The sequence below is a fragment of the Balaenoptera ricei genome, chromosome 8 (assembly GCF_028023285.1).
Source record: "Balaenoptera ricei isolate mBalRic1 chromosome 8, mBalRic1.hap2, whole genome shotgun sequence".
NCBI lineage: Eukaryota > Metazoa > Chordata > Mammalia > Artiodactyla > Balaenopteridae > Balaenoptera > Balaenoptera ricei.
In genome coordinates this window covers 9,366,503-9,392,620 of record NC_082646.1, presented here as the reverse complement: position 1 = coordinate 9,392,620, position 26,118 = coordinate 9,366,503, and the positions used below count along the sequence as shown (strand labels likewise).

General features: G+C 46.1%; 1 protein-coding gene across 9 annotated transcripts; it reads right to left on the bottom strand.

The window, feature by feature from the left end:
* Positions 1-776: 776 nt before the first annotated feature.
* Positions 777-24,441, bottom strand: SCN3B (sodium voltage-gated channel beta subunit 3). 9 transcript variants are annotated; one of them, XM_059930159.1, is made up of 7 exons: positions 23,333-23,669; positions 22,831-22,910; positions 15,857-16,020; positions 13,266-13,491; positions 8,935-9,073; positions 5,140-5,219; positions 777-4,772 (listed from the first exon to the last, which is right to left on the bottom strand). In XM_059930159.1, the coding sequence occupies exons 2-6, from the start codon at positions 22,883-22,885 to the stop codon at positions 5,156-5,158; spliced, it is 648 nt and encodes a 215-aa protein (XP_059786142.1). In that variant the 5' UTR covers positions 22,886-22,910; positions 23,333-23,669; the 3' UTR covers positions 777-4,772; positions 5,140-5,155. The 9 variants fall into 9 exon arrangements, with proteins under 9 accessions (XP_059786142.1, XP_059786148.1, XP_059786149.1 ...); XM_059930165.1 differs by having other exon boundaries at positions 777-3,475; XM_059930166.1 differs by having other exon boundaries at positions 5,174-5,219.
* Between the last annotated feature and the right edge of the window lie 1,677 nt (positions 24,442-26,118).

Here is a 26,118-nt window from a genome sequence, read left to right as displayed (position 1 = left end):
ACACACAGACACACACGCACAGCCAGCCATCTAGGACCTCCTTCCCAGGGGAGGGTGGGAGCCTGATGAAGTGGAATGGATAAGAAGTTTGGGAATCAGATCTGGGTCCAGATTGCAGCATCACTATTTACCAGCTGTGTCCTTGGGCCCCAACCATTACTGCCAGCCTCAGTTTATTTTAGAGATAACATAAAATATATGTGTGTATATGTGTGTGTGTTTCTTAGTATAGTGGCTAGTACTATATGAAGATAATTTTATATCATTATTAATGATTTTATATCATTATTAATCAGTAGTATTATTATTCTAGGAGTGTATGGTAGACTGAATCCCAGTGACAATTTCTTGTGTAACTTTTCCCTTTTGGGGCCTTGGCACTTCTAGGAAGACACACATTGGGGGACAGCGTTGCTTTATTTCCTGCATGTTAGCCAACCTGGTAAGGAAGTGGGGCCCCTCCCTTCACTAGGTCTTCCTTGCTGGGAGCCCCTCCCCAGCTTGTTTGATGTCATTCAGGTGAGAACCCGCTGGCTCTTGGATTCCTTTGTATTTGGGTAGGGAAGGAAAGAAGGGAGACAGCATGTTTAATTCTAGACTGTTAAATGTAGTTTTCATTCTCTGGGCCTATACCCTGTGATTGTGAGTTGAGGGATTGATGTGGGCTGGGGAGGTGGGTAGTGATTGTGAGTTGAGGGATTGATGTGGGCTGGGTAGGGAGGTAGAAGCCGTGGTGTGTGTAGCAGACACACACAGCGGAGCGACACCAGAGCCAGCAGGGTTCAGAGACACTTTATTGACGTGAACAGGGAGTTCACTGAAAAACACCGCGTACAGGCATTAGGTTGTTGAGAGCTTGCGTGGTCAGGAACAACATTTCTAAAGTTCAGAAAAAGCTTGGCTGTGGAAAGTCAAGAAGAAGCCACATGAAGGTGACAACGTGGTGACGAGTTCCATGGCTGTACGAGTTTGCTGATTGTGTTTGGTGCCTCACAAACCCACAAGCACTCGTCCTTCGGTGCCTCCCTCCCTGTCACTCTGCCCAAAAAAGAGTAATACCAGCTTTGAGGCTTAGCTAGCCTATGATAGGGGTTGAGTCTGTGCTACAGCTCAGACTTGCTTCAAGTGTACATCTCCTGGGTCCTACTACAGCCTCAGGTAAGGGGAGGGGCGCCAAACATGAGTCGTCTACCATGGTAGAGTTTTAAGAGACTAGGAAAGTCTTGGATGATGATATTTTTAAAACCTAAGAGCACAGGGCACAGTCAGGGTCTAGACTGGTGCCTGACGCAGAGAGGGAGCTGAAACGCAGAATGAATGCATGATCGGAGTAATGGCGCACCAAGTACTACACAGGTACATTTGCCGTGACTAGGAGGGTTCACTGGGTTGGGGGCTTTTCATTTACAAAAGGAGGGGAGAGGAAGGTGGTTTTTGTTTTATTTTTCCATTTCCACTTGGGAAGGGGAGCCAAGATATATCCTGAAATGGGTCTAGCTCCTTGCTGCTTCTTCCTGCCAAGATGCAGTTACACGGCCTTTTCTCTCTGATTTATGTCAGGTGGGTTCACAGATTCTGAGATGGGTATATTTTCCTTTCTGATCCCGTAGTTTTGGAGGAAGAAAAGGAGGTACTATCTCTTCTCTTAACCATTCATAGCTCTATACATATTTCCAGCATATTCCTGCTTTGAAAAATTCCTTTCCTACTAACATTTCTAGTTTGGCATCTAAGGAGAAACCGGAAACTCAGAGAATCAGAGATCCGGGTGTGTGGGTGTTTGGGGGTGGTGACTCTATAAAGGACAGTGCTTTTAGATGGCCTGAAAATAAAGGCTAGTGTCGGGACACGTGCTGACCGTCAAGGTATTTCCACACAGGCGTTGGGGCTGCGATGCAGGGCTGAGCTGATGGCAAAGGTCAGTAGGGCAAGGTGCTCACAGGGCCAGCAGACTTGAGCAATGAAGGTCATGGCTGTTAAGCCCAAGGGAAGGGAAAACCAGACCCAGCCGAGCTGGCCTTGAGTGAATTGTATTATTAAGCATCAGTCAGGGGAAATATCCAGCACCAAGACAACAGGTGGGGTTCCTAGAGTGATGATAGCCCTTGAGAACACTTCTAAGCCCTTTAATAAGAACAGCATGCCAGATAAAGCTTCCGGAGCAGTGCACGTTTATCTGGGTCCTTGGTAGGAATATGCGGAGGAACGGGGAGTGAGTGAGGATTTGAAGTGGGCTGGTGACCACAGTACCTTGTGGATTTATAGTCATGATCAAGTCTCCCAGGAAGGAGTTTAATTGCAATTCAGGAGAAATAATGAGGTACAAACCAACGAGAAAGGGGAAACGAACATGAGATTAAGACTCTGAAAGCACATTTTCAGCACGGACCAAGAAGCAAAGTGGTAGAGGAGCAATCGAGTGGGATTAGGAGTGAGCGAAGATGTTTAACATCTCAGGACAAGCAAGAGAGGCAAAGATTAGATGGAAGTAAAAAAAAAAAAAAAAAAAAAAAGTGAGAGGAAAGGAAGCAGCTATGGTCTCAGTGGAAAGAGAGCTGGGCTAGGGCTCAGAAGACCTGAATTCCAGCTCTCCATTTACCAACTATATGAGCTTATGGTTTGGTAAAGCTTCTTAGCCTCAGGCAGTGTGTTTCTTCCTTTGTTAACATATTAGCAATATCCACCTCACAGAGCTAGTTGTGGAGAAGAAATAAGATAATTAAAATGCTTGGTAAATCATATAGCTTAATAAAGAAAGCATTAAAGATGAGAAGAGTTGAGAAGTTAGGAGGAGGAAAAGACTAGAGAAGATTACTTGTAAAGGATAAGGAAAAAAGAGAGGTACCATTCAGCTTCATTAAAAATCACTCAGGAAATATCTGAGTTGGGCTTTTAAAAAGGAAAAAAAAAGCAAACGTGCATTCTAGATCACAAGTTAGATGCGTGGTCTACTGAAGCAAGAGGGCAGTGGAGTGGTAGAAAGTAGTTTCTGCGGCAGGCTTGTCATCCACCAGCCACGTGACTGGGAAAACCTCACAGTAATCCAGGCCTGTTTTCCTCACAGGAAAGTAAGGAAAATCTATATTCTGTCCCCTATTTCAGAGAGATAGTGTGGGAAATTACCAATGAGAACAGCCTTGAATTTCTTGAAAGTATTTTCTTCAATAAAATCAGACTCTCGAATATGTGAACAAGGACTAATTCAAGTGCTTTCCCAGGGATGGCAGAGATGAACTGAGTTTGTCAGGTGAGGCCCAAAGCCAAGAGAGTGGGATCTTTCCCCATAGATTCCCCTGGATCTGAGGGACATCTTGTTCATCGAATCCCAGTCCCGTTCATCTTCTCACATCCCGTAAAGCATCCTTCCCCCTCTCATCACGAGGTGCGGAAGGACACCACACTTACACCAGTTACTCAAAGTGAAACATGAGATATTGACTAAAATGTTTCCAGTGTTCATCTGCTCTCCTAACATCTAGGGAGAAAAACAAAAACAAACAAAAAACTGGACATTATGAATTCACAGGTGAAATATTTGGAAGCCATCTAGCCTGTCCCTCCTCTATCACGTCACTCATTTGCCATCATCTATCTCAGACTAAAAACATGTTTCTTAGTTAAATGCCATTCCCAGATGCGTTCCCCTTCTGGAAGACGTCTCAGATTCACAAATCTTTTCACTAAAGAAATTCTTCAAATCTACCTCCCATCCTTCTCTCTGCCTTTTTGGCCAATTTCTAATTACCTAAATCAGAGCTAACCTCAGCCAGGCAATCCACTCAGTTCTGTGCCATGGCCAAACTCAATCTCGAAGTCTTTTCAAGAACAAAATTATCCCATCTCGGGAAGTGTAAACTGGACAGCGCCCTAGGCTTCTATCTGCTCCAGTTTATCCTTTGAAGTCTCTTATCAGTGGAGTCCTGTCTGAGTCTCCGTTGCCTCCTGTATGAGTAATACTACCGACCCACAGAAATTTTGAGAGGAAGAACTTGGGAATTTCAGTCCCAGTGCCCACAGGAAAACAATGGCACCCAGCCATCTCCGGTGGTGTGTTCACCTGGCAAGGCACACACACGTTGCCCCAGGAGCATCATGAACATGTTGTATGACTTCCCAAGTCCCCTGCCCTTGGCTTCTTGAAGGACTGACACTAACCCAGGCCTTTGAGACCTCTTGGGATCTAGCCCTGGAGCACCATGGTCCAGAGAACCTTTTAGTCCATGCTTAGTGAACTTTCTATCACTGGAGGGCCTAGAAAGGCATGCTTTGCTCTGATGCTCCAGCCAGTGGGCCAGGAACTTAGAAAAACTGACTTCAAGGAATCCCACTTCATGACACTCTTTTGCTTTAACCCAAACTAATCACTCCAGCTTCCTTCCGTTAAGACCTCCATTCACTTGCGGCAATGGAGAATGAGCCGGCTCCAGCAAGAAAGGGGCCCATGGATTTGCCGACTCCAGCACGTGTTCAAAGTCGGGTGGAGCACAGGGGAGGGGTCCAGTTGGCATGGGAGCTGCTTGCTTGAAAGCAAGGGCAGGCTGAGGTTGAGTCGTGTAGAAATGTTGGCTCCTCGGTTCTGGCAAAGTCTTGTGGTGTGTGGAGGTCTGATGGAGTTAGCAAGTCAGAGGTGACAGTTCAGAGGTGAGTGGATGTATGATGAATGAACTGAAGGATGGACGCGTGAAGGGAAGTGATGTGGCCCCTGGGGCACCCTCCTGACGCTGTTGACATCACTGAACATGGGATAGCCAGCGCTTCAGTGTTCAGGCCACCTACCAGCGACAAAACAGCTCACTGAGAATTGCCAGCCCAGTCCAGCCAAGCCAAAGGCTCTCTGACCTAATCCACGATCCTTACATAGGAGGGAGAATGGGGAATTATTTTTTGTCACTGTGGGTAAGGAGTTCAAGCTGCCCCAACACTCAGGCCAAAGCAATTCACCTTCTGAAGGACTTGAACCTCGCACAGAACATTATGACTACTTGGGCATCAACTTAAAGAAGTACCCTGAGGGTGGGGACTCTGGGTAGGGTAGAAATCTAAGGGACCAAATCTAAAGTCATTTTGGTTTGTGGGTGTCAAGGTCACTTGTACAACCTGCCTCCTTATCTACCTGCCCCTCCCTTCCCTGTACATCACCTCCAGTTGCCCCCTTCTATTCCTCCACTGGTACCGCAGAGTTCTCTTTGTTCTCCGATGGGATAGCCAGGTAGTCAGACCTGTTGAAGGAGAGACAGGGGAAGAAAATCAGTGCATTTGTACCCAGAGGTGCGAACACAGGAAAAGGGAAGAAGCAAGGGCCACAGGAACAAGGATGTCTCTAGAACACCTCTGCATTTCCTTCTCACCATGTTCCCAAGAGAAAATGAGAATGGCCCTTTCAGCAGACTAGAATAATAACTACTTTTGTTTTTTCCTTCCACCAGCAATGTATGAGTCTTCTCATTTATCCACATTGTTCTCAGGACTTAGTACTGTTAGATTAAATCAGCCAAACTGATGGATGGGAAATTACATTTTATAGATCTTTTAATTTTCCTTTCCCTGATTACTGGTGAAGTTGAGCATCTTTTCATAAGTTTATAAGCAATTTGGGTTTGTACTTCTGCAATATGACTTCATTTGTTTACCAGTTTTTCTTCTGAGACATTTGTCTTTTTCTTTGACGATTCCACGTCTTGAAAATATCTTTTTTTTTTCTTTCAAAATTTATTTATTTTATTTTTGGCTGCGTCGGGTCTTCGTTGCTGCGCATGGGCTTTCTCTAGTTGCAGCGAGCGGGGGCTACTCTTCGTTGCGGTGCGCGGGCTTCTCATTGTGGTGGCTTCTCTTGTTGGCGGAGCATGGGCTCTAGGCGTGCGGGCTTCAGTAGTTGTGGCACGTGGGCTTCAGTAGTTGTGGTTCGTGGGCTCTAGAGCACAGGCTCAGTAGTTGTGGCGCACGGGCTTAGTTGCTCTGTGGCATGTGGGATCTTCCCGGACCAGGGCTCGAACCCATGTCCCCTGCATTGGCAGGCGGATTCTTAACCACTGCGCCACCAGGGAAGTTCAGTATCATAAACTCTTTACTCTAACAGCTGTATAAGAAATCTTTATATCTGATAGGAAAAGTCCTACCAGCCACCTCCCCCAAACTTATTGTTCTTTGAAATAGGCAAACTATGGCCCATGAGCTAATAAAGGCTGTTACTTGTTTAAAGGGTTGCACACAAACAAAACTAAAGAACAATAGGGGACAGAGACCCTCTGTAGCCTAAAAAGCCTAAAATATTTACTATCTGGCCATCCTCTGGCTTAGACTAGTTTTAGCCTTTGGGCTTCTGTATGACTTTTAAGATCAGCTTATCAAGTTCCTTGAACAATCCAATGGGTATTTTGATGGGAATTTTACTGAATTTGCAGATTAATTTGGAAGAGAGTTGCCATGTTTGTAACAGTGAGGCTTTAGTCTTCATTTATTTAACTCAAATCTTTCAGTAAAATTTTGTAATTTTCTCCTTAAATATCTTACACGTTTTTATCAGATTTATTCCCAGGTACTGGAGAGTATTTGTTGCTATTGTAATTGAATTTTTTAAAATGTTTTAAATATTGAGATGTTTCTCTAAATTTTTGTGGCTGGAATATAGGTGTTTTCATATTTATAAATATAAATATTTTGATTTGTATCAACAATCTTATGAAATGTTCTTACTAGTTCTAATAGTTTGTCTATAGATCCCCTTGGATTTTCTATATAGGTAATCATATTGGCTGTGAATGATAATTTAGCTTCTTTCTTTACAATTCTTACTCTTTTTCTTTTTCTTTTTTTGTATTTACATAGTGCACCACCTAGGATCTCCAGTATAGAATAGAAGCAGGTATCCTTGACATGTTTCTAATATTATAGGCAGTTCTTCTAAAGTTACAACATAGATGATATTTGCTGTAGGTTACATTAGTTGCTGCCATTAATCAGTTTAAAGATGGTTGGTGTTTAGGTTTAGATTTATATGTATTTATCTTGCTCAGGACATATTGTGCTACCTGAATCTGAAGAGTCATACCTTTCCTTAGCCACTGTATCTCTGAATATTGTCTCTCCTCCATTTTCTCTCTTCTATTCTAATCGATCTTCTCAATTTTCGTCTTCCTATTTCTTTGTGATATTCCATTTTTTTATATCTCTGTGCTTCATTCTGTGAAACTTCCTTATGTTTATCTTCTGGTTACCAGTATCTAATCTCTGGTGAACCAATCCATTGAGTTTTGAATTTTATTGACTGTATTTTTCATTTCCAGGTTTTTCTTTATTCCTGTTCAAACCTGCCTGTTCTTTTTTCTTAATAACTTATTGTATTCTTATGTTTTGGTTCCTCCTCTTGTTTTAACTCTTTTAAGCAAATTTATTTTCTATATTCCACCAGGTCCTTCTTGTGTCTGAAGCTCCTGGGGTTTAATCCTGCCATTTGTTACTTCTCTTGCTCATGCTGGATTATTTCCTGCTGTGTCTTTTAGTTTTGGATGAGACTGTGGAATCAGATTCATCAATGCTTTATCTGGGGAGCACTGTTAAGCCTCAGCTAAAAGTGGGTCCCTTCAGAATAGTTTTTCATTTGCGTCTACATGGTTATCACTGTCTGGGGACTAATTTTTTTTTATTGATTTTCTCAGTTTAGAGGTTCCTGGATCATGTGGGTAGCATACATTTAAATCCCAAACATTGTGAGAGCAGGCTTGTGGTTACCAGTTCTCAAGAATCTTTTATGTTTCTACTTGGAGTCAGGCCAAATAGATATGTTTCCTTGGCTTTTCTCTGGGCTGGTGGACTGATGATTATCTACTGATCTATCTTTTGCATGAGCTGTAGCCCTCTGAGGATCCTGGCTCTGCTGGTGACCTCAGTTCCAACTCTGTTTCTTGTGCAAGGCCAGCTGTGGGCACTTCCTGTCCAAGTGTGGGTACTTCCTGTCCAAGTGTGGCCACTTCCTGTCCAAGTGTAGGTACTTCCTGTCCAAGTGTGGCCACTTCCTGTCCAAGTGTGGCTGCTTCCTATGCTCAAGCACTGAAATCTGATCACCCAGGTCACCAGGAATGACAACCTCCCCAGCATATCCTTTCTTTCCTTCTGTCTGGTCAGTTATAATTTTTTACTTTCCTGAGATCATAGATATCAGGAAAAATGATACTTTATCAAGCATTTCTAGGTGATAACAGCCTAGGGTTTTTAGCTTATCGCTTCCACTGTGTAAATCTGTGAGGGTTATTTTCTCTCCTCTCCCCAAATTACAAGCCAACACGGCCCCTTAGACTCTGAGACCCCATCATCTGTTACCTGTGCTCGAGTGACTAGGGCCTTGGCGAAAATGGCCAAGGTACAGTCTGGACGTTGGAGCAGAAGAGCCCCTCTCTGGGTTTTCAATCACGGCCAAGCTCCAGGGGGAAGAACATGTTTGGAGCTCCTTAGCTAATAGACGGCAGAGCCCAGGTGGCCTGACGAGCTCTGTGGTTTACAGCAAACAGCTGAATGTAACGGGAACAGCAAGGACACCAGACAGGCTTCGGTTCAAATCCCAGCCTCTCCTCTCATTATCTGTGTGGCTCCAGCAAGCCACTTAAGCTCTATGAACTGTTTCAGCATCTATAAAATGGTCATAATAATGCTAATGTCATGGGATTGTGGTGGCAGCTGAAGGGCTTTACATAGTGGTTAAGAGTGCAGGGCATGAGTTAGCAGGCACAAAGTCAAACCTTGCTTTGCCTCTTATAATGGTCTTGGGCAAACTTTCCCAGGCTCAGCTTTCGCATCTGTAAAATGGGTATATTCATGCTGCCTACCTCAAAGGTTGTTGTGAGGAAAGTGGAGGACTGTGTAAATTGCTCACCACCTCAACTATGAGAGCAAGCGCTCGGAAGGTGCGAGCTATCATTATTTTGGCATCTTTGGACTTACGCATTTTCTTGGGCTGCCTCTTCGGCCTTTGAGACCTTCCTGTAGCAATATATCATCTCGATGAGCAGCCACAGAGTGAGGAAGACCAGGAGGATGTACATCATGATTTCTGAGACCACAGAGGTGAAGTCCTCTCCAGCTGGAAGGGGGAGAGTGAGGTTCACAATATGCATGTCCAACAAACCCAGAGCTGTCACTGAGGTCTGAGATATATGAGGCCTATTTTTAGGTATGTCTTAAATAAGCACTGGGTCTAAAGGAGCGCAAGAGGGTATCAATGAGATTTAATATCCCCTAATTCTCCTGTCTGTCAGCTTTCTCACTGATGTTCTTCAGATGCTCCAGAGGGAGGGATGAGGGAGAATGATGGGTGGAGGAAGAAGTCATAGAGCACTGAAAGGAATCCTGGAGCTGTGTGAGATACATACAGCTGGGTCCCAGTTTTCCTACTTCCTGGTGTGTGAACAGTCATTTCCCTGATTTGAGACTCAGTTTCTTAATTTGTAAAGTGAGGGTAATAATTCATACCATACATTACCTAATGTATTTAAAGATACCTTGTGAGATGTAAAAGTCTGCACAGATGTGAGGCACATGTCTTAGTTCAGCCGACTCTGTCCTCTGAGCTTAAGGTGGTGGAGTGTGGTATCCCCAGGAAGAGGGCGTCGGAAAACATGGACAGGGCCACGTGGACAGTGCCATCAGCCCGCCCAGTGACCTGAGCATGTTTTCTGCAAGTCTGGATGAGAAGCAAGGACGTTCCCAGCTCATCTTCCCTCCAGGTCATCCCAAACCCAGACAGAAATGAGGGTTGGAGAATTCCACATACTAACCAGGCTGTCCTCAGAGTTCTACTTCCGGAACACAGATGTGATCCTGCCGTATCCCTACTGAAAACCTTCCAGTATTCCACACTGCCCTCAGCATAGAGACCTGACCCTCTGAACAGGGCACCAGAGGCCACTCGCTGTGCAGCCTTCCTCACCTCAGTTCCATTCGGTTGGCCAGCAAAACCTCTCTACTCATACACGCTGTGGGTTTTTGGAATCTGTGGACGTTTCTTCTTTCTCTTCCCTCTTCCTAGATTGTATCTCACACCCCAGTGCTACTACCTCTGTCCCAACATCGCCTCCTGCTTTTCAATCTCCCAACCACTTTTCTAGACTCCACTGAAGTCACCTCCTCTGTGAAGCCTTCCTCAACTTCTCGTGCAGTTATTATTCACGTTCTTCTCCAGGCACTTTTCCATCCATCTATTATAACACTTCCCAGATTGTACTGTGATGTATTTATCTCTCTTCTCTACTGACTGTATGCTTACTAAGAACATATTTATTTCTGAATTAACAGCCTGTTGCCTAATCCTAGAATACTTCAAATATTCAATAAGTATTTGTGGAATGAATGAATGTAAATAAATATTGATATTCCTTGTTTCCTAACCAACAAAAATGACAAATAAAACATGATAGGGAATTCCCTGGCAGTCCAGTGGTTAGGACTCGGCACTTCCACAGCCGTGGCCCAGGTTCAATCCCAGGTTGGGGAACTAAGATCCCACAAGCTGTGCGGTGCGGCTAAAAAAAAAAAAAAAATTTTTTTTCATTTAAAAAAAATAAATAAATGAAACATAATACATGGCTAATGTCCCGACATATATTCCTTCCTAGTGGCGAGGAAGGCTGCAGCCACATCTCCCTTTGCGAGCTCTCAGCAGCAAATTAGATTCATGGTTATTCATAGGGTATAAGTCATCCCCAAGGCCTTGCTCATTAAAAGCACAATATAGGCACAGCCATGGCCTTCACCTCAGAGAAGCCGTCCAAGGGCTCCAGGATCACCCAGGTTTCCTAACTGGAGCTGGAGGTCACAGATGCAGCTTGAGGCACAGGAGAATGCCGGACACATCAAATGTCTTCACTGTCTGACAACGGGCTGGTTTGCGGTGTGCTCAACTTCAAGCCCCCTATTTCTTTTTAAATGCAGTAGCCAGCAGTAGTACCGCAGGAGGCTGTCCTCAGTAGCTTTATTTACCTCTAGGTGAAGAGAACTCAGATTTCTGTCTTAGAGCCAGGAGGTGAGAGCCTATGCCAGGATCAGTCCAGCCTGAGCAAAGAGAAGCAGGGAGATTCTCTGGGACCACAGGGATGGAGCAGACGCGGGGAATGTGTCACGGTGGAGCGTGCAGCAGTATGAGAGCAGTGAATATCTGGGGGTGGGGACGCAGGGGGTTGCCAAAGGGGTCACAGGGGGTGGGGAAGAGAGAAAAAGAAAAAGTGGCAGGGAGTGGGCGGTGGTGGAGGGAAAAGAGGCAGTGGAAACACAGCTAATAGAGGCAAAGATCTGGACCGCAGTCCTGCTTCTGGCACTAATGTGCTTCATGTCTGGGCAAGCCCTCCTCTTCCAGAGCTCTGTCTCCCAGCCACAACATGAGGCATCAGAGCTTCACCCTCCCACCACCTGCGGAGTCACTTCAACTGACGTTCGCCAGACCGCACCCCAACCTGCTGCACTCACACCGCAGCAGTGGCATGGAGCCGTCTGCACTGAAGGAAAGCCCCCTGGGTGATTCCGATGCCAGCTCTTTGTTCAGACCCCTGGACTGAAAGAGAGCCAAGCTTCCTTCCAGCCCTAACGTCCCGAGGGGCTCTGTGGCTCTGATGACAAACTTGTTTCCCCTCTATTCTTACCCAAGTCTGGCTCTGGTGCCCGGCAGGCAGGCGGACTGGCTCCACTTTGCCACCCTTTCCACTGGCTGCGCGAAGGTCTCCGGAGGCAAAAGCCTTTGAGAGCACAAGGTGGAGACAGAGGCAGCTTCCTAGGGCCTGGCTGTCACCAGCCGACAGTCCCGAGAGTGAACAGCAGAGGGCGCCAGGCTCCCTTCCCCCGGGGGGAACAGGTGTGTAAACAGAAGAGGATAATGGAACTTCTGAACAGAAATATAGCTTAGAGAGCTCCCAGTCCAACCCCTTCGATTCACACAAGAGGAGACGGGCTCAAAGAGGGGAAGAGGCTCATCAGGTCTGAGCCAAGTGGCCTGAGAGTCCCTGTGCACCATCTGGATTGACCTACCTTCCGTTTTCGTCTTCTCTAAATCATGACATCGCTCACTCTGTTGTGCACTCTCGTTTGCTTCATGAATTTTATCACCATAACACGATAAAAAAATAAATACACCTGTGGCCTGGAAGTCGGGATTCCTGGCATCTTTTTCTAGGAAGAGCCTGGCTTTAATCTGACCTCTCCTTTCTTTCCTGCCCCACACCTTTTGCCTGTTCACTGACCTGCATCTTGAGGCAGATGCAGAATGCTGAGAACGTGCTGGAAATAGATTGTCTAGGAAGGGCTAAGTAAAATGGAGTCCTCATTTAGCCTGGGTGAGAAAACACAAAGGGAGATGCATATATCACTCTTCTGCCACATGAAGGGACATTTGCAAGGGGCGAGGAGCCACAGTGCTCTGAACAAGGAGTCCATTGAAAGCAGAACAAGAACAGTTCTAAGTTCACCCTCAAGATTCCGGATTCGATCGCAACAGAAACTTTTGAGTTAGGTTGATGAAAGAACTTCCCAGCCTAACAAGGAACCAGCTGTGGGAAATCGGGAAAATTTAAAGACTGGAGAGCAAACCACGTTTCCCCTTCTCGTAGCTGAAAGTGAGGTTATGTAATGAGAGACGCCACGGATGGGGAGGGGGTTGCTTGTATGATTACTGTGCAGGGAGACAGAAGACAAAGACTGTCAGACTTTGGTTTACAGCAGCTGTTCTCCAAGTGTGTCCCCGGCAGCATGACAATTTGTTAGTCATGCGAATTCTCAAGCTCCACCTACGGAATCAGAAAGCCCGGGTTTAAGAAGTCCTGCAGGGGAATCTGAGGCTGGCTGAAGTTTGAGCACCGCTGGTTTAGAGGTTTGTATGAGTCACAGACAAGAGGGTAGATGACCTCTAGAGAACCTCAGGAGATTTCTCTGAGCCCATTGAGTCGGAGATTCAACGCAGGCCAGAGTAGGTGTAACTGTCTTGGCAGTTTTAGGCTTCAGGGAGGCTGTCCTCTTTCTCTAAGGGTGAGAGTCCAGGGACCGGGTCAAGATTACTGCACTATCATCTCCAAGCCTTTCTGCTTTGAGGAAAGACACAGAGAGGCAAGCTCTCGGGCAGCTTGCAGAAAGCTGGCCGCCCCAGGAAGACAAGCCAGCGGTGACATTTTTGGATATCACCACTCCAGATACATGGGGTTTTGCATTCTGCAAGGGGCTCATTTGTGTGGAAACCCGCTGTCCTCCCTCTCCCGAGAGCAGCGCACCCAAGGGATCCTGTGCCCTAGCCTTACCCTCCTCGGTGACGCGGAGGGGGATCAGCCGGGTGGTCTTCACGAAGGGGCGATGTGTCTCAAACTCAAACTCCCGGGACACGTTGCAGGTGTAGAGGCCGGAGTCGTTCAGGGTGACATTGAGTACAGTGATGGACACGTCCTGCAAGTCTTTGCTCCCGTTCCACTGCAGGCGTCCCTGGAAGGGGCTCTCCACCTCCTGGTGGCCGTTCCGATACTCATAGATCTGCAGGTAGAGAAGCAGAGGGAGTAGGAGAGAAGACAGGGTAGAGGTGGGGACAGGGCAGAGAAAAGGACCAGAATGGTGCTCGGATGCAGGGACAGGGACAATGTTACCAGGAGCTCCCAAATGTGGGAGTGGGATGGGCAGCTCAGAGGAGGGCAGGGAAGAGAGCAAAGACAGGGAAAGACGGGCAAAGGCACACAGGTGTCAGGGCACATGGACACGGCAGGAAGGGGTGGGCAGGAAAAGAGGGCTGGAAAGAAAGAGGACAGAGGAAGGTGAGTGAAGTGTACAGGAGATCAGGAGAGGGAAGTTGAGAGAAAGGAAGGATTGGAAGGAGGCAGAGAGAACAAGAGAGAAAGGTGTGTCATGGGGGCAGCCGGGGAGAGATTAAGGCAGAGAGGCAGCTTCATTTGTCATGAAGACGTCTGAGAGCTCTGGCCTCCAAAAGTGTCTCTCGGAACTGGTGCCCTTGGAGGGGATGTGAGCAGTCGGGGCCAGGCCACAGGAAGGGGACCCAGGCTGCTTAAGTGGCCCACGTGAGCAGAGAGCTGCCAGCCAATGTGCACACGTCAGCTCTTCCACTCTGGGCAAAATGAGATCTGAAATCTGGTCTCTACATTTCTCTTCTCAAACACTTCCACCTTCTGACATAGCTTTTTTTTTTTTTTGCTTCCTTCCACAGCTGTGCAGTCCATCTAGTTTCTGCTTGCCACGTGTGGCTACTTACATTAAAATTTAACTTACTAGGAATGAAATAAAATGTAAAATTCAGTTTCTCAGTTGCACTAGCCACATTTCAAGTGTCCAGTGCCACCTGTGGCTGGTGGCTACTGAATTGTACAGCACGAATATGGAACATTTTCATTGTCACAAAAATTTCTATTAGTGTTGTTCTGTATTTCCAGCACAATTTTTTAAGTTTCTTTTCTTCCATCTGAGTCACCTTCTCCTCACTTTGGGCAGGCCTGGAAGCAGAGCAGGTGGCTGGCATATGACCAGACCTGAGGCTCGTGGGGACCTTTGCATCTGGTCAAGACGTCCAGGCTCCTGTAACCTACGCAGTAGCCTCAGTTGTGGTCAGCCCTGAGCCAGGCACTAGGAAGCCTACTGTCCCAGGCCTGGCACCTGAGTGCAGCAAAGCCACATCAGAATGGCACATCCAGCCTCGAGTGAGAAATGAGTCCAGCTTTAGGAGAGCTAGACAGAAGAGCAAGCAAAACTCAATTTCATCCTAATGTTGTGTCTCCATTAGGTCTTTGTGGGGAAAAACTTGCCCCCAGGAAGATGAGGCAGTGCAGTAAAAAGGGCTTTGTATCCGCTGTCAGACGACCTGGTTCAAATCTAAGCTGTCTTACTAACTTAATTTCTTTGATCCTTAGTTGCCCCATTTGTGTGTGTGTGTGTGTGTGTGTGTGTGTGTGTGTGTGTGTGTATTCTCTATCAAACACTTATACAGTACTTCTTGTATTCCAGAACTATTCTCAACGCATTAAAAATTATAGCACATGAGTCCTGGTAACAGCTCTGTGAGGTAGCTATGGCTTATATCCCCATTTCAGAGATGAGGAAACTGAGGCACAGAGAGAGATGTTAAGTAATTTGTCCAAGGACACAGAGTTAAAATAAGTTGTGGAGTCAAGACTCAATCCCAGGCAGCGTGGCTCCAAAGACAGCGACAGCGTGAATAATGCTCATCCCCAAGTTGTTGTTCAAAGTACATGACAACCATTTTGGCACTGGCACCAACCCATCAGAACTGACATTGGCCATGGCTGATCCCTTAGTTCCTACATCATGGGAGGTCTGGAGGTTCCTAGTGGGAAGGATGGTGATGAAGCCACTTGGGAGATTTGGCACAAGTAACCACTATAGGACTATTTGAATATCTTACCCACTGATGTGTGTGTACCAGCTGCACATCAGTTTTGGTCGTGCCTGACATTCTTATTTCACTGAGATTGTGAGACTTAAATGAGTTAACCTATGCTATCTCAATTAATGACCCTTGGAGTTATTTCAATGTTTCTATGAAGTTAATCCATCCAGCAGGATGGTGCAGAGATTCGATGAAAACACCTGCACAGTGCCTAGTGGGGTGACTGGCACACAGCAGGCTCTAAGTACTATTTATGCCTTTCTCCTCCTTACCCTGCTTGTAACCGGGAGTGCCCAGAGCTGGCCTGGAGCCCTCCCTTTCCCAGAGGCTGGGCTAAACTAAGGCTGTCAGTGATCTGCAGAGGAGCTGTCAGTGCTCGGGAGAGAAAGAGCCGGTGTTTGTCAGATGTCATTCCCCAGACTTGTCGGGGGCCAGGCACACAATGGCAGAGGCAGCAAAACAAAGGGCAGAGTCAGCAGTCAGACATACAAGGAAATCTTTACCGCCCTCGGGCCTGTAGAACCATTCCACCACCGTGGTGGCCTCCACGTCCTCCCTCTTCATGCAGGAGATGCAGCGCAGCTTCATGGGATTGCCCTGAACGGCCTCCGTCTCCGAGGGCACTTCCACACACACAGGGAAGCAGACGCCAGCTGGGGAGAGCCCGGACGCCAGGGAAGGGACAGGAGGTGTTAGGGGAGAGGCAGTGGAGACCAAGGAGGGAGGGAGGAGAGACAGAGAAGGCAGAATCATGAGACAAGCTGGAAATAGCGTGCACATGTACGTTTATCCCCAGGTACACCCTCTCACAACGGGCAGGGATGAGGCAGCGTTGACTGAAAGCCTCCCGGAAGCAGCAGCGATGCGGTACAGCTCGGACCTCAGCTCTGCGCTCAAGGACTTAGAGTCAAGGTGGGGAACAGGGCACCCAAGCATCCATCCACCAACCACCCATGCACCCCTTCGTTCCACCAGCACCCACAGAGACCTTCTCTATGCCAGGCCTGACGCTGAGATACAAAGATGAATAAAACATGCTTCACGCCCTAAAGACATTTACAGTCTAGCAGGGAACACATACTCCTGTCGTTAAACCAGACCATGGTGAGTGACACACTAGAGGAGAGGCAGTTATTCCTGGCTGGGCTGGGAAGAGAGGAAGAGAAGGATGGTGAGACTTAAGGCCAGAAAGGTAGATTGGACCCATGTTGTGAAGACCTCTGTATGCCCTTCACAATAGGAGGGGGTCACATGTTTTAAAGCCTTAGAGAGACGTAATCATATCTGTGTTTTATGGAAAATGTAGGTCATTCTGATGCCTGGTGGAGGATGGAGCAGCAAGGAGGAGAACGGTGAGCTGACCACGGGGCTGGGGCGATGATCTTCACCCAAAGAGGAGAGAGAGACACACAGTTAAAAATGAGAAGGGGAAAAAGAGAAAATAATTTAAAAAATAAAAAATAAAAAAGTAAAATAAAAAAAAGTAAAAAACAAAAACAAAATGAGGAGGGGGGGGTCAGATTGGGGGGCACCTTGGAGGCCACACGCAGGCCTGGACTTACAGTTCCTGCCCTCTAGAAGCTCATGGCCCATTACAGAGGGTAAGTACATCAGACTGAAAATTCAGAATGAATCAAAAGTGGGATGTGGCTGCGAAGAAAGCAAGTGCAAACGTGGGCTGCGTTATCAGATGTGCACTGCAGGGCACAGGCGGGGTGGTCCCCCTGTGCGGTTCAGAGCAACTCTGCACCACTATGATCAGTTCAGGGTGTCACATTGTACAAAAGGAAGTTTTCAACGAGCGCATGTGCAGAGGAAAGCAAGATGGAGAAGGGTCTGGGGGCAAAGTCTGGTAAGAACAAAGGGGGGACCGGGGGTGCTTAGCTTGAACACCGACACACCTGTCTTCAAATATTTGAAGGTTGGCCTGTGGAAGAGAAAATAGATTCTGTCCAACTCCAAAAGTCACAAGAAAGTAAAGCTAACTCAATTAAAAAAATTTTTTTTTCTTTCTGGTGTTGAAGCTGTTAACAAATGCAAAAAACTATTTGGTAAGAGAGTTTGCATCTTATACAGAAGATTCAAAAGTGAGATGAATCACCAACGATTCTTTTTTTTTTTTTTTTTTTTTACCAACGATTCTTGTATCAGAACTTCTAACCCCTTCTGAGGCTACCTTCTCATTAATAATAAAAACAGAACCCCTAAAAAATGTAATAATACACATTGTAATTTAAAAAATAGTCCACAGTGAATGGTCAGTCTGTTCCTCTACTGGCAGACAGTTCTTTCTAAAAGCAGAGAAAAGCTTGATTTAGAACTTAAAATGAGACTGACCGACTAATTATGAGTCAAAAAATGAAATATTTGACTCAGAAAGCAACAAATTTAATTTTTAGACATAGACTTTAAAAACTAGAGGCACTATGATAAAATTTAACATATCAAGGTAAAATAAATTTTATTGGCTTTAAAACTCTCAACAGGCAGAGGGTGGTTTTATCAGGCAGCCTGCAAGAGGCTCTCCTGCTTCTGCATTGGGGTCATCACTTTAATCGGGGGAGGGTCCATATCTAGAGAGAACTGATCAGAAACATTTTCAGAATATGAAGAGTTTGAAAGCTTGAGTATAGGCCTGGTTTAAAAAAAAAAAAAGCATGGTTTGTGCAAAAGTTTGGGAGTGGATAGAGGTGTAGAGTGTGCACTGAGAACCCCATGTAGCAGGGAGCCTTGGGGCACATTCATATTTAATGAGACGTGGTAAAGATGAGTTCGTTCAATGATGATGACTTCAGAGAAGAATAGGAAAATGTACCAAGGAATGTACAGTTACACTTATAGAGGCAGAAGAAAGACGGTATTGGGCAACTGAAGGCTTGGGTTTGATAGACTTTTTTTTTTTTTTGGCCGTGCTGCGCAGATTGCAGGATCTTAGTTCCCCAAACAGAGACAGAACCCAGGTCCCTACCGTGAAAGCGCAGAGTCCTAACCACTGGACCGCCAGAGAATTCCCAGTTTGATAGACTGTTTAACCTCTCTGAGACTCAGTTTATTCATCAACAAAATGCTGAAAATAATATCTATCTAATAGATTTGTCATGCAAATTCTATGGGATGATTTCTTCGAATGTGCTTTGTACATTCGTTAATGTTATTTTCCTTCATTTGTTTGTTCACTCATTCAACATATATCGAGTGCTTATTGTATGCCAGGCACTGCTCTAGGCACTGAGAACACAACAGGGGACAAAACAGAAAGCATCCCTGCTCTCATGGAGCCCACATTCCAGTGGAAGGAGAAAGAAAATAAGCAACATTAAGCTGCAATAAGTGCAATTATAAGAAAAAATAAAACAGAACAGAGGAGTTAGAGCATGCATAGAATCATCAGAGACTCACTGAGAAGGTGACATCAAGCAGGTGTTGAAGGAAAGAAAGGAGGGAGCAAGCTGTATGAATATCTGTGTGAAGGTGTGCCGAGGAGATAGCAACTCGAGAGCCCTACGGTGGGAGTGTGTTGGCAAAAGCAAAAAGCACAATAAAGTACAGGGCACAAAGTGAGAGTAGAAGGAGATGAGGCAGGAGAAATAAGCCAGAGCCAGATCATGGCTGCTCTTGCAGACCACAATTAGAACTTTGGCTTTTGCTTTGAGTGACGTGGGAGCATCGGAGGCTTCTGAGTGGAAGAATGACATGATTTATACAAAATTACATGATCTGACTGCTATGTTGAGAATAAACTGAAGAGGTGAGGAAGGATAAGGGTGGAAGCAAAGAGAACAGTTAAGAGGCTGGTACAGTGATCAGACTGAGAGGTGGTTCAATGATTTTGCTTGGATGAAGATAACAGTAGAGCTGCTGGGGCTTGAAAGTGTATGGTTTGCTGGACTAACATCCTTGAATAGGTGAGAGGTGATAGCCTCTAGTGAACAAGTAGATGAGTTGATCTTAAATATAAACACGGTTAGTTCATTTATAGTTAAAGGAGGGAAGGCAGAATACATGTAGTCAGGATGGTGAGTAGGGCACGGCAGCCTCTCTTTGTTCTGAGTTGCCCCTGAGTAATCCAAGGTATCATCAGACAGCAAGCCCCACTGATCGCCTTCTCCTTGCCAAAGTCCAGTTTGAAGTCCTAAGAAAGAACTCAGCTCATGAGGTCAATTTAATTCATGAGGTCCTGGATAGAACATTGCAAAATGGCCACAGAATCCTCTCATCCTTGTTTGCCTTCCCTTTGCAATATGACTTGCTGCTCCTTCCACCAAAAGGTAAAGTATATTTCTCCACCCTGTAAGTCTCCAGTACACTATTGCCTCTCTTTCCAAGAAATCCTCTAGATATCCAAGAAAAGATTGTACATATGGTAGACATTCAACCCACATTGCTGACTGTAAATAATAAACTCCTGGAATAATCTTGACCAAATCATTTGACCCATGGTCTCCTCTTCAATGTCTATAGTAATAATGAGGAAACCAGAGAAGGAAGAATATATTAACTATGATTATATTTAACTAAGGAATAGCATCAATCTATTATCAGGTGGATAGTAATGTGTATGTAATCAACTCCTCTAATAACCCCAAATCTTTTTCTTCTTTGGTTATTGCTATATTGCTCCTCTTGACTTTGCTCTACAATGCTAAGAAAGGCTTTGATTAGATTGTAAATACTTTCCAAAAGGGGGTAATAAATGATGTTATTTGTAGATATTAACTCCCTGAAATGAGTTGGTCTATCAGATTAGCCAGTCACTTAGCAGAGCCTTGAAAGAATGGGATGTAAAATGGGTTACTGGGGGAAGAGAGGAAAACATTCCCCGACACAACCGACACCTGGGAGAGTAGACCTGGAGAGGAAAAACAGAGAAGACACTAGGAGGTAAAGAATGAGTAAGGCCCTAGGAAAGGCAATGGCATGGGAGAGAAGTGGAAGAGTGGTTCCAAAGAGGGATGAGAGGAAGACAGACGCCCACCTGGCAATCCTGTATGGCAGCATGTATGTCCATAAGAGGAGCTAGAACAAGACCTGGAAGACTGAAATCAAGAGATAAGAGTTCTCTAGCAAGTCCTTTCCCCTCCCCTGCACTCATTTTCTCATCTCTAAATTGGAAATAATACTGCTTCCCCTGACTACCACCATAGGATTGCTATGGGGACCAAAAGAAGTAATAGATTGAAAATTGCTTTGTAAACTGGAAAGCACAAGGCAAGTGTAGGTTCTATTATTATTATTATTATTATTATTATTATTATTATTATTATGATATACTTTATTGAAGGAAATAAGGGAATTTTGTTCAATTCACGCAGAAAATAAAAGAATGGAAAAAATTCCATTCATATTGGGAAGGGTGAACACATCTAAGTTAAGTGCTTTCCAATGCTGGGATTACATGCAAATAAAAAGATACTGCATTTGTGAAGCGAGGCCCTCTCTCTTACATTTACTGGCAAGGTTTCCTGAACTATCTATCTCTCTTTCCCTTCTGCAGCTTCTCAATTTGGTGAACCAACATACAGAAGCTGAGGATGGGCAAGGATAGGTGTAATATGCACACTCTTGCAAAGGTTTATTGTGGGGGAATTGAGGGGTGGGGAGGAGGATGGGCATTCTGCCTATTTTAGCAATATTCTGTAAATATTTCCCCACCATTCAACTGTGCAGCTAAAAGGGACGTTAGATATCATCTGCCCCAATTTCCAAACTTATGTATTTCCAAATATACGTATATGAGGAACAAAATACTCTAAGGTTATTACATAGCAAGCTAGTGGCAGAGCTAAGACTCCAATCCAGGCTTTGTAAGTCCTAGTCAAAAGGTCCTTGGCCTACAGAGTGCTCTCCCCCTCCACTAGAATTCAGGCAAATATGCTAAAAACTTAAATTAGGGTGTGGGAAGAAAGGCTCTGTAGAATCTCACCCCAACCTTCTCTACAACTTCATCTCTCATTGCTTTACTCATGCTCTTTCATATACAGCCCAACTAACCTCTCCTAAGCCCCCTAGTCTTAGCCTCCCCTGAGGACATCACAGCCTTAAGTCTTCAAAGCAGGTGAGATCATTGGCAACCTATTATGTCTGTTTCAGCTTCAGGTCTGATCTACTCTACTGGGGATGGGTGGCGGTGAGTCTGCCCTTGGGACTGGCATTACTCTCCCTCTTTGTCCTTCCCAGCCTGTCTCAACAGGAAGCTTGGCTCTGCTTCTGGTCACATGCAAAATCCAGATAATGCTGGCAGCCAGAGTTAGTCCTGGAGGCTTAATAAAGTGATACGAAGGTAAAGAGGCTGTTCCCATCAGCATATCTGCCACTGCACCAGCAGAATGAGTTCCATGCCAACCATAGAGCATAATCCTATACCTAGTTTCAGTAAGGCAGGTGGGCATGCTCACATCTAATTATACTGGTTATTGATTTTTAACATGGAGGAATGTAGCTAAGATCATGTAAAGCAATTATCAGCTGGAGAGCACCTATATTTGACCTGAGGATCTAAGTTACCAAGACTGAAATGCCCATAACTACACAACAACCACACACACACACACACACACACACACACACACACACACACACACTACTATATCCTCATCAATACATGCAGATGCCCATACTAACACGCTCTGACATACACTAGCATACACATTCAGACCCTGAGGCATACATCAACACAGTAAAGCATTCTCTCAATCACACATTCAGATATTATCATGTAGACTCATTAACTCCCACTACACACATGCAGACACCCCACTCCAAGCCCATCTCTAACACCACTCTGCTCAGCCTTACTGTTGCCAAGTATAGGACTCCCTTATTTGGAGGGAGAAGGTCACCTCACTCCTTCACAGCAGACAAACAAGAACCTATTTATCTTTAAAGGCAAAAAAACTCAGCCCCCCAAACGCCAAAGCACCTTAATTCCACGTGTTCATGAAAAAGAAGAAAGATGCAATTCCCAGGTGCCTATTTATCTAATATATAGCTGCAAATGGCTGAAGCCTGTTTTACTTATTGAAATTAAACAGATGGATCAACAACTAGTTTCACTCTCAAAATGCACGCATCCAGATTTTTTTAATATATAAAAATTAATTCAAAGACCTCATTGAGAAATGAAATGTACCTGTAACCGAGATTTTTTAATAATGAATGTGACTGCATGCTCTTTCAGCTACGGGAAAGGGAAAAAATACTTTTGAATTAACAGGAAACGGGAGGAAGGGTGGAAAAACCACCAAGGGAGGTTCAGGAATAAAGCAGCACGGGAGTGGGGAGGCCTTTTTCCAGTCTCAAAATCCCAGCTCTCATGGAACCCCTCTGGATCCCGTGTCCGGGAGACGTGCACAGAGGGAAGTCAACCAGGGCTCCTTGTTGTCACCAACGACATCAATAAGTGTTATTACTGTTAGCATTATTACTGTCATCTGCATCTCGCATGGCAGGGTGCTGGTACTTACCCCACAAAATGAGCAGGAGGGAAGCCAGGGGAAACAATCTGTTGAAGCCAGGCATCTTTTTCAGCGGGTGGCTTCCGGGGCTAAACAGAGAGATTCCCTGGGTCAACAACTCCTCCCTCTCAGTACTTTCGAGGAAACCCTCTGGGACGAACTGCTCCAAGGGGGCGACTTTCTGACTGAAATAAGGGCCAAGTGCCGTTGACTGGGGAGGCTCTGCGGGCTTCTTGAGCCGGGCGGGGGTTTCAGCTCCCGGCCACCCTAGCGGACTGCCCCAAGTCGAGGGAGTGGATCGGCAGCTTGGCGCGCTCTCCCCGGAGCCCGTTGCTGGGATCCGGGTCAGCACCACGGACAGAGCCTTCCCCGCCCACCCGGAACTTCCAATTCCAGCCGCTCAGCTGCTTCCCCTGTTTGAGCCTCGGGGAAAGCTCAGCTCCGAAGAGAGCGGCAGGCAGGCTCTAGGCGGCTGCGCTGCCGGAGGGGTCCATGTTGATCCACCTCTCACCTCCCTACCAAGAGTTACGCTCCGACCAGGATCCACCCAGACCCGGGAGCGCCGGCTTCGTCCGCCCTGATCGGCTTCTCCAGCTGGGCCTGCCCTCTCACCCGAAACCACCGGGGCTGCCGTCTGAGCTACAGAACTCGTTCCACCTCAGTCCGGTCCACACCCGCCGAGCCTCCCCGGGGAGGGCCGGAGGGGGGCCAGGAAGGAGGCGGAAGCTTCTGTGGGCCTGCAGATCGTGCAGGGGCCCGGACCCTGGGTGGCGGGTGACCAGCGGCCCTTCTCCAGGCGCCCCGACCGTGTGTGCACCGTCAGCCTTGACATGCGCAGGCGGCTCTCCACCGCCACCGCCACCACTTACCCGCCCCCCCACCCCAGTGCAATACTCCCCACCCCCAAACAGGCGTGCCCCTCTCAGGGCCGAGCGCGGCTGCCGAGCGCAGGGGCGGAGCTCGGAGCGGCGCAAAGACCTCAGCCCCCGCGATTTCTCTGCTCGCCGGCTGTCTCCAGGTCTCCCTTTCGCATCTCCACACCTCTCCCCAGCACCGGCACGCCTCCTCTCACCAATTCACACCCCCCACCCCCCGCCAAGCAACCCCACTCTGGCTCCTGCACAGACATGCGAGCTTCCAGCTCCGGGAAGAGGAGGGCCAAATCTCTTTCAATGATGTCATCTGCAATGTACATGCTACATGGCTCCTGGCTTCTCTCCCCCGACCCCATTCCCTCCTGGTATATCCTTTTGTCTAGCCTTGATTAATTGGTACCGGGCACCCTGAACGCAGCATAATAATCCCTGCTTAGAAGCGGGGTTAGAGGGAGGCGCACCTGTTCCCGTGTTCACCTCCTCACTGGCTTACGAGGTGATCCAAACGTCTGTGCAGCAGCGGTGTTGGGGGGGTGGAGCAACTCCCCCTCGCTCTAATCACTTTGTTGTTGTTGTTGTTAAGTTTAAAAGCAGATAGACTGTGGTTTGGCTTCTTCCAACTATTAGCCTCACCCTAGTCCTATCAGCTGTTTCACTGCTCCTCCTCATCCCTGGAAGGGAAACCTGAACGTTTAAATTTACTTATAAACTCAAGTTGACATAATAGATTAGGAATGCCTGGGACCGAGTGAACGATTAATACAAGAACCTCTCCCCCCTCCTCATTCCCTACTGCTCCCTTTCCAAAAGGGGAAGCTTGACACTGATATTCCAAAACAGAACGGCAGAGTAACAGCTGACTGTAAGTGAACCATATGCAGGAAATTCTCCCTCCTAACATATCACAGAGCAACAGAATGTCCTTCTTCCTGGGCAGGGAGCCACCAGGCCATACTCTATGTTGCTTTGAAGGCCAGCCCTTGAATCACAGTGTGTTAGACCTGGATGAGAAGTTAGAAGTCGACTTAATTCAACTTCCTTTCCAATTCTTGAATCCCCCAAGGACATTCCTGATGAACAGCCTTGGCCTTTGTCAGGGATGAGAGCTCACTACTTCACAAGTCAGTCCCTCCTAATGTTTAAGGAAGTTCTTCTTTATATTCAGTTGAATTCTGTACACTCTTCCTTCCTCCCCGAACTCCATTAAGTGGTCGGCAAAATGTTTTCCTTAAGAGAGAGCTATGCTTCCCCACATCCCACCCCAGACTTTTTTGTTTGGGGCTAAGCTTCGTAAGTTTCTTCCAGTGTATTTTCTGGTAGTTTCCAACCCTTAACTATCCTGGTCACTGTCTCAGGAGGATTTTTAGTTTGTCCGCATCATACATCCAAAAGAAGAACTGATGTTTTCTGCGGGGTCTGCCAGCATAAATCCAGGAGAATTATGGCCACAGTTGCTTTAGAGGGTATGTCTGTTCAGTTACATTAACAGCCATATCTCACTCATAATGAGCTATGGTCAGTTAAAATCCCTAAGTATTTTTCACTCAACTTGTTGCAGAGTTATCTTGTACTTATACAGGGAATCTTGGGGGGGGACACCTCTGTGCTTATTGCTGTTAAAATTTATTAGTTTAGGGCTTCCCAGGTGGTGCAGTCGTTAAGAATCCATCTGCCAATGCAGGAGACACGGGTTCTAGCCCTGGTCCGGAAAGATTCCACATGCCGCGGAGCAACTAAGCCCGCGCGCCACAACTACTGAGCCTGAGCGCCTAGAGCCCGTGCTCCGCAACAAGAGAAGCCACCGCAATGAGAAGCCCGCGCACCGCAACGAAGAGTAGCCCCCGCTCACCGCAGCTAGAGGAAGCTTGTGCACGGCAACGAACACCCAACGCAGCCAAAAATAAATAAATAAGTTAATTAATTAATTAATTTTTAAAAATGTATTAGTTTCAACCAATTATCCCATGCTATTAATAATTGTATTGAATCCAGATTTAATCATCCGACATCTCTCTTCTTTAGCTTTGTTTCATCTTTAGGCTTGATAATCGCTTGATCCAAACATAGATTTTTTTTTTTCAAATATAGATTTTTTTAAATGGATAGAAAAAAAAGAGTTCTTTGGCACGAGTTTAGAGACCTTATTCTAGTTTGACTAATTAGACTTCTTTGGTATTATTGCTCAATCACAAATAAATACCCAAACATATCTCCCTATTTTCCGTATTTGTAACGTAACACATTCTGAAAATTTAAAACGAAGGGTATATGTGAGAGGAATTAGGCTTATAATGATCCAGATAGGAGAGGTTTACATTTACATAGAAACATATTTTCAGCAATACATTTCAAACCATTCCAAAGTGGAATGAATTACCTTTTGTTATGTTCAAGCAGTTGTTATCCAAAGAATTACTGGGAT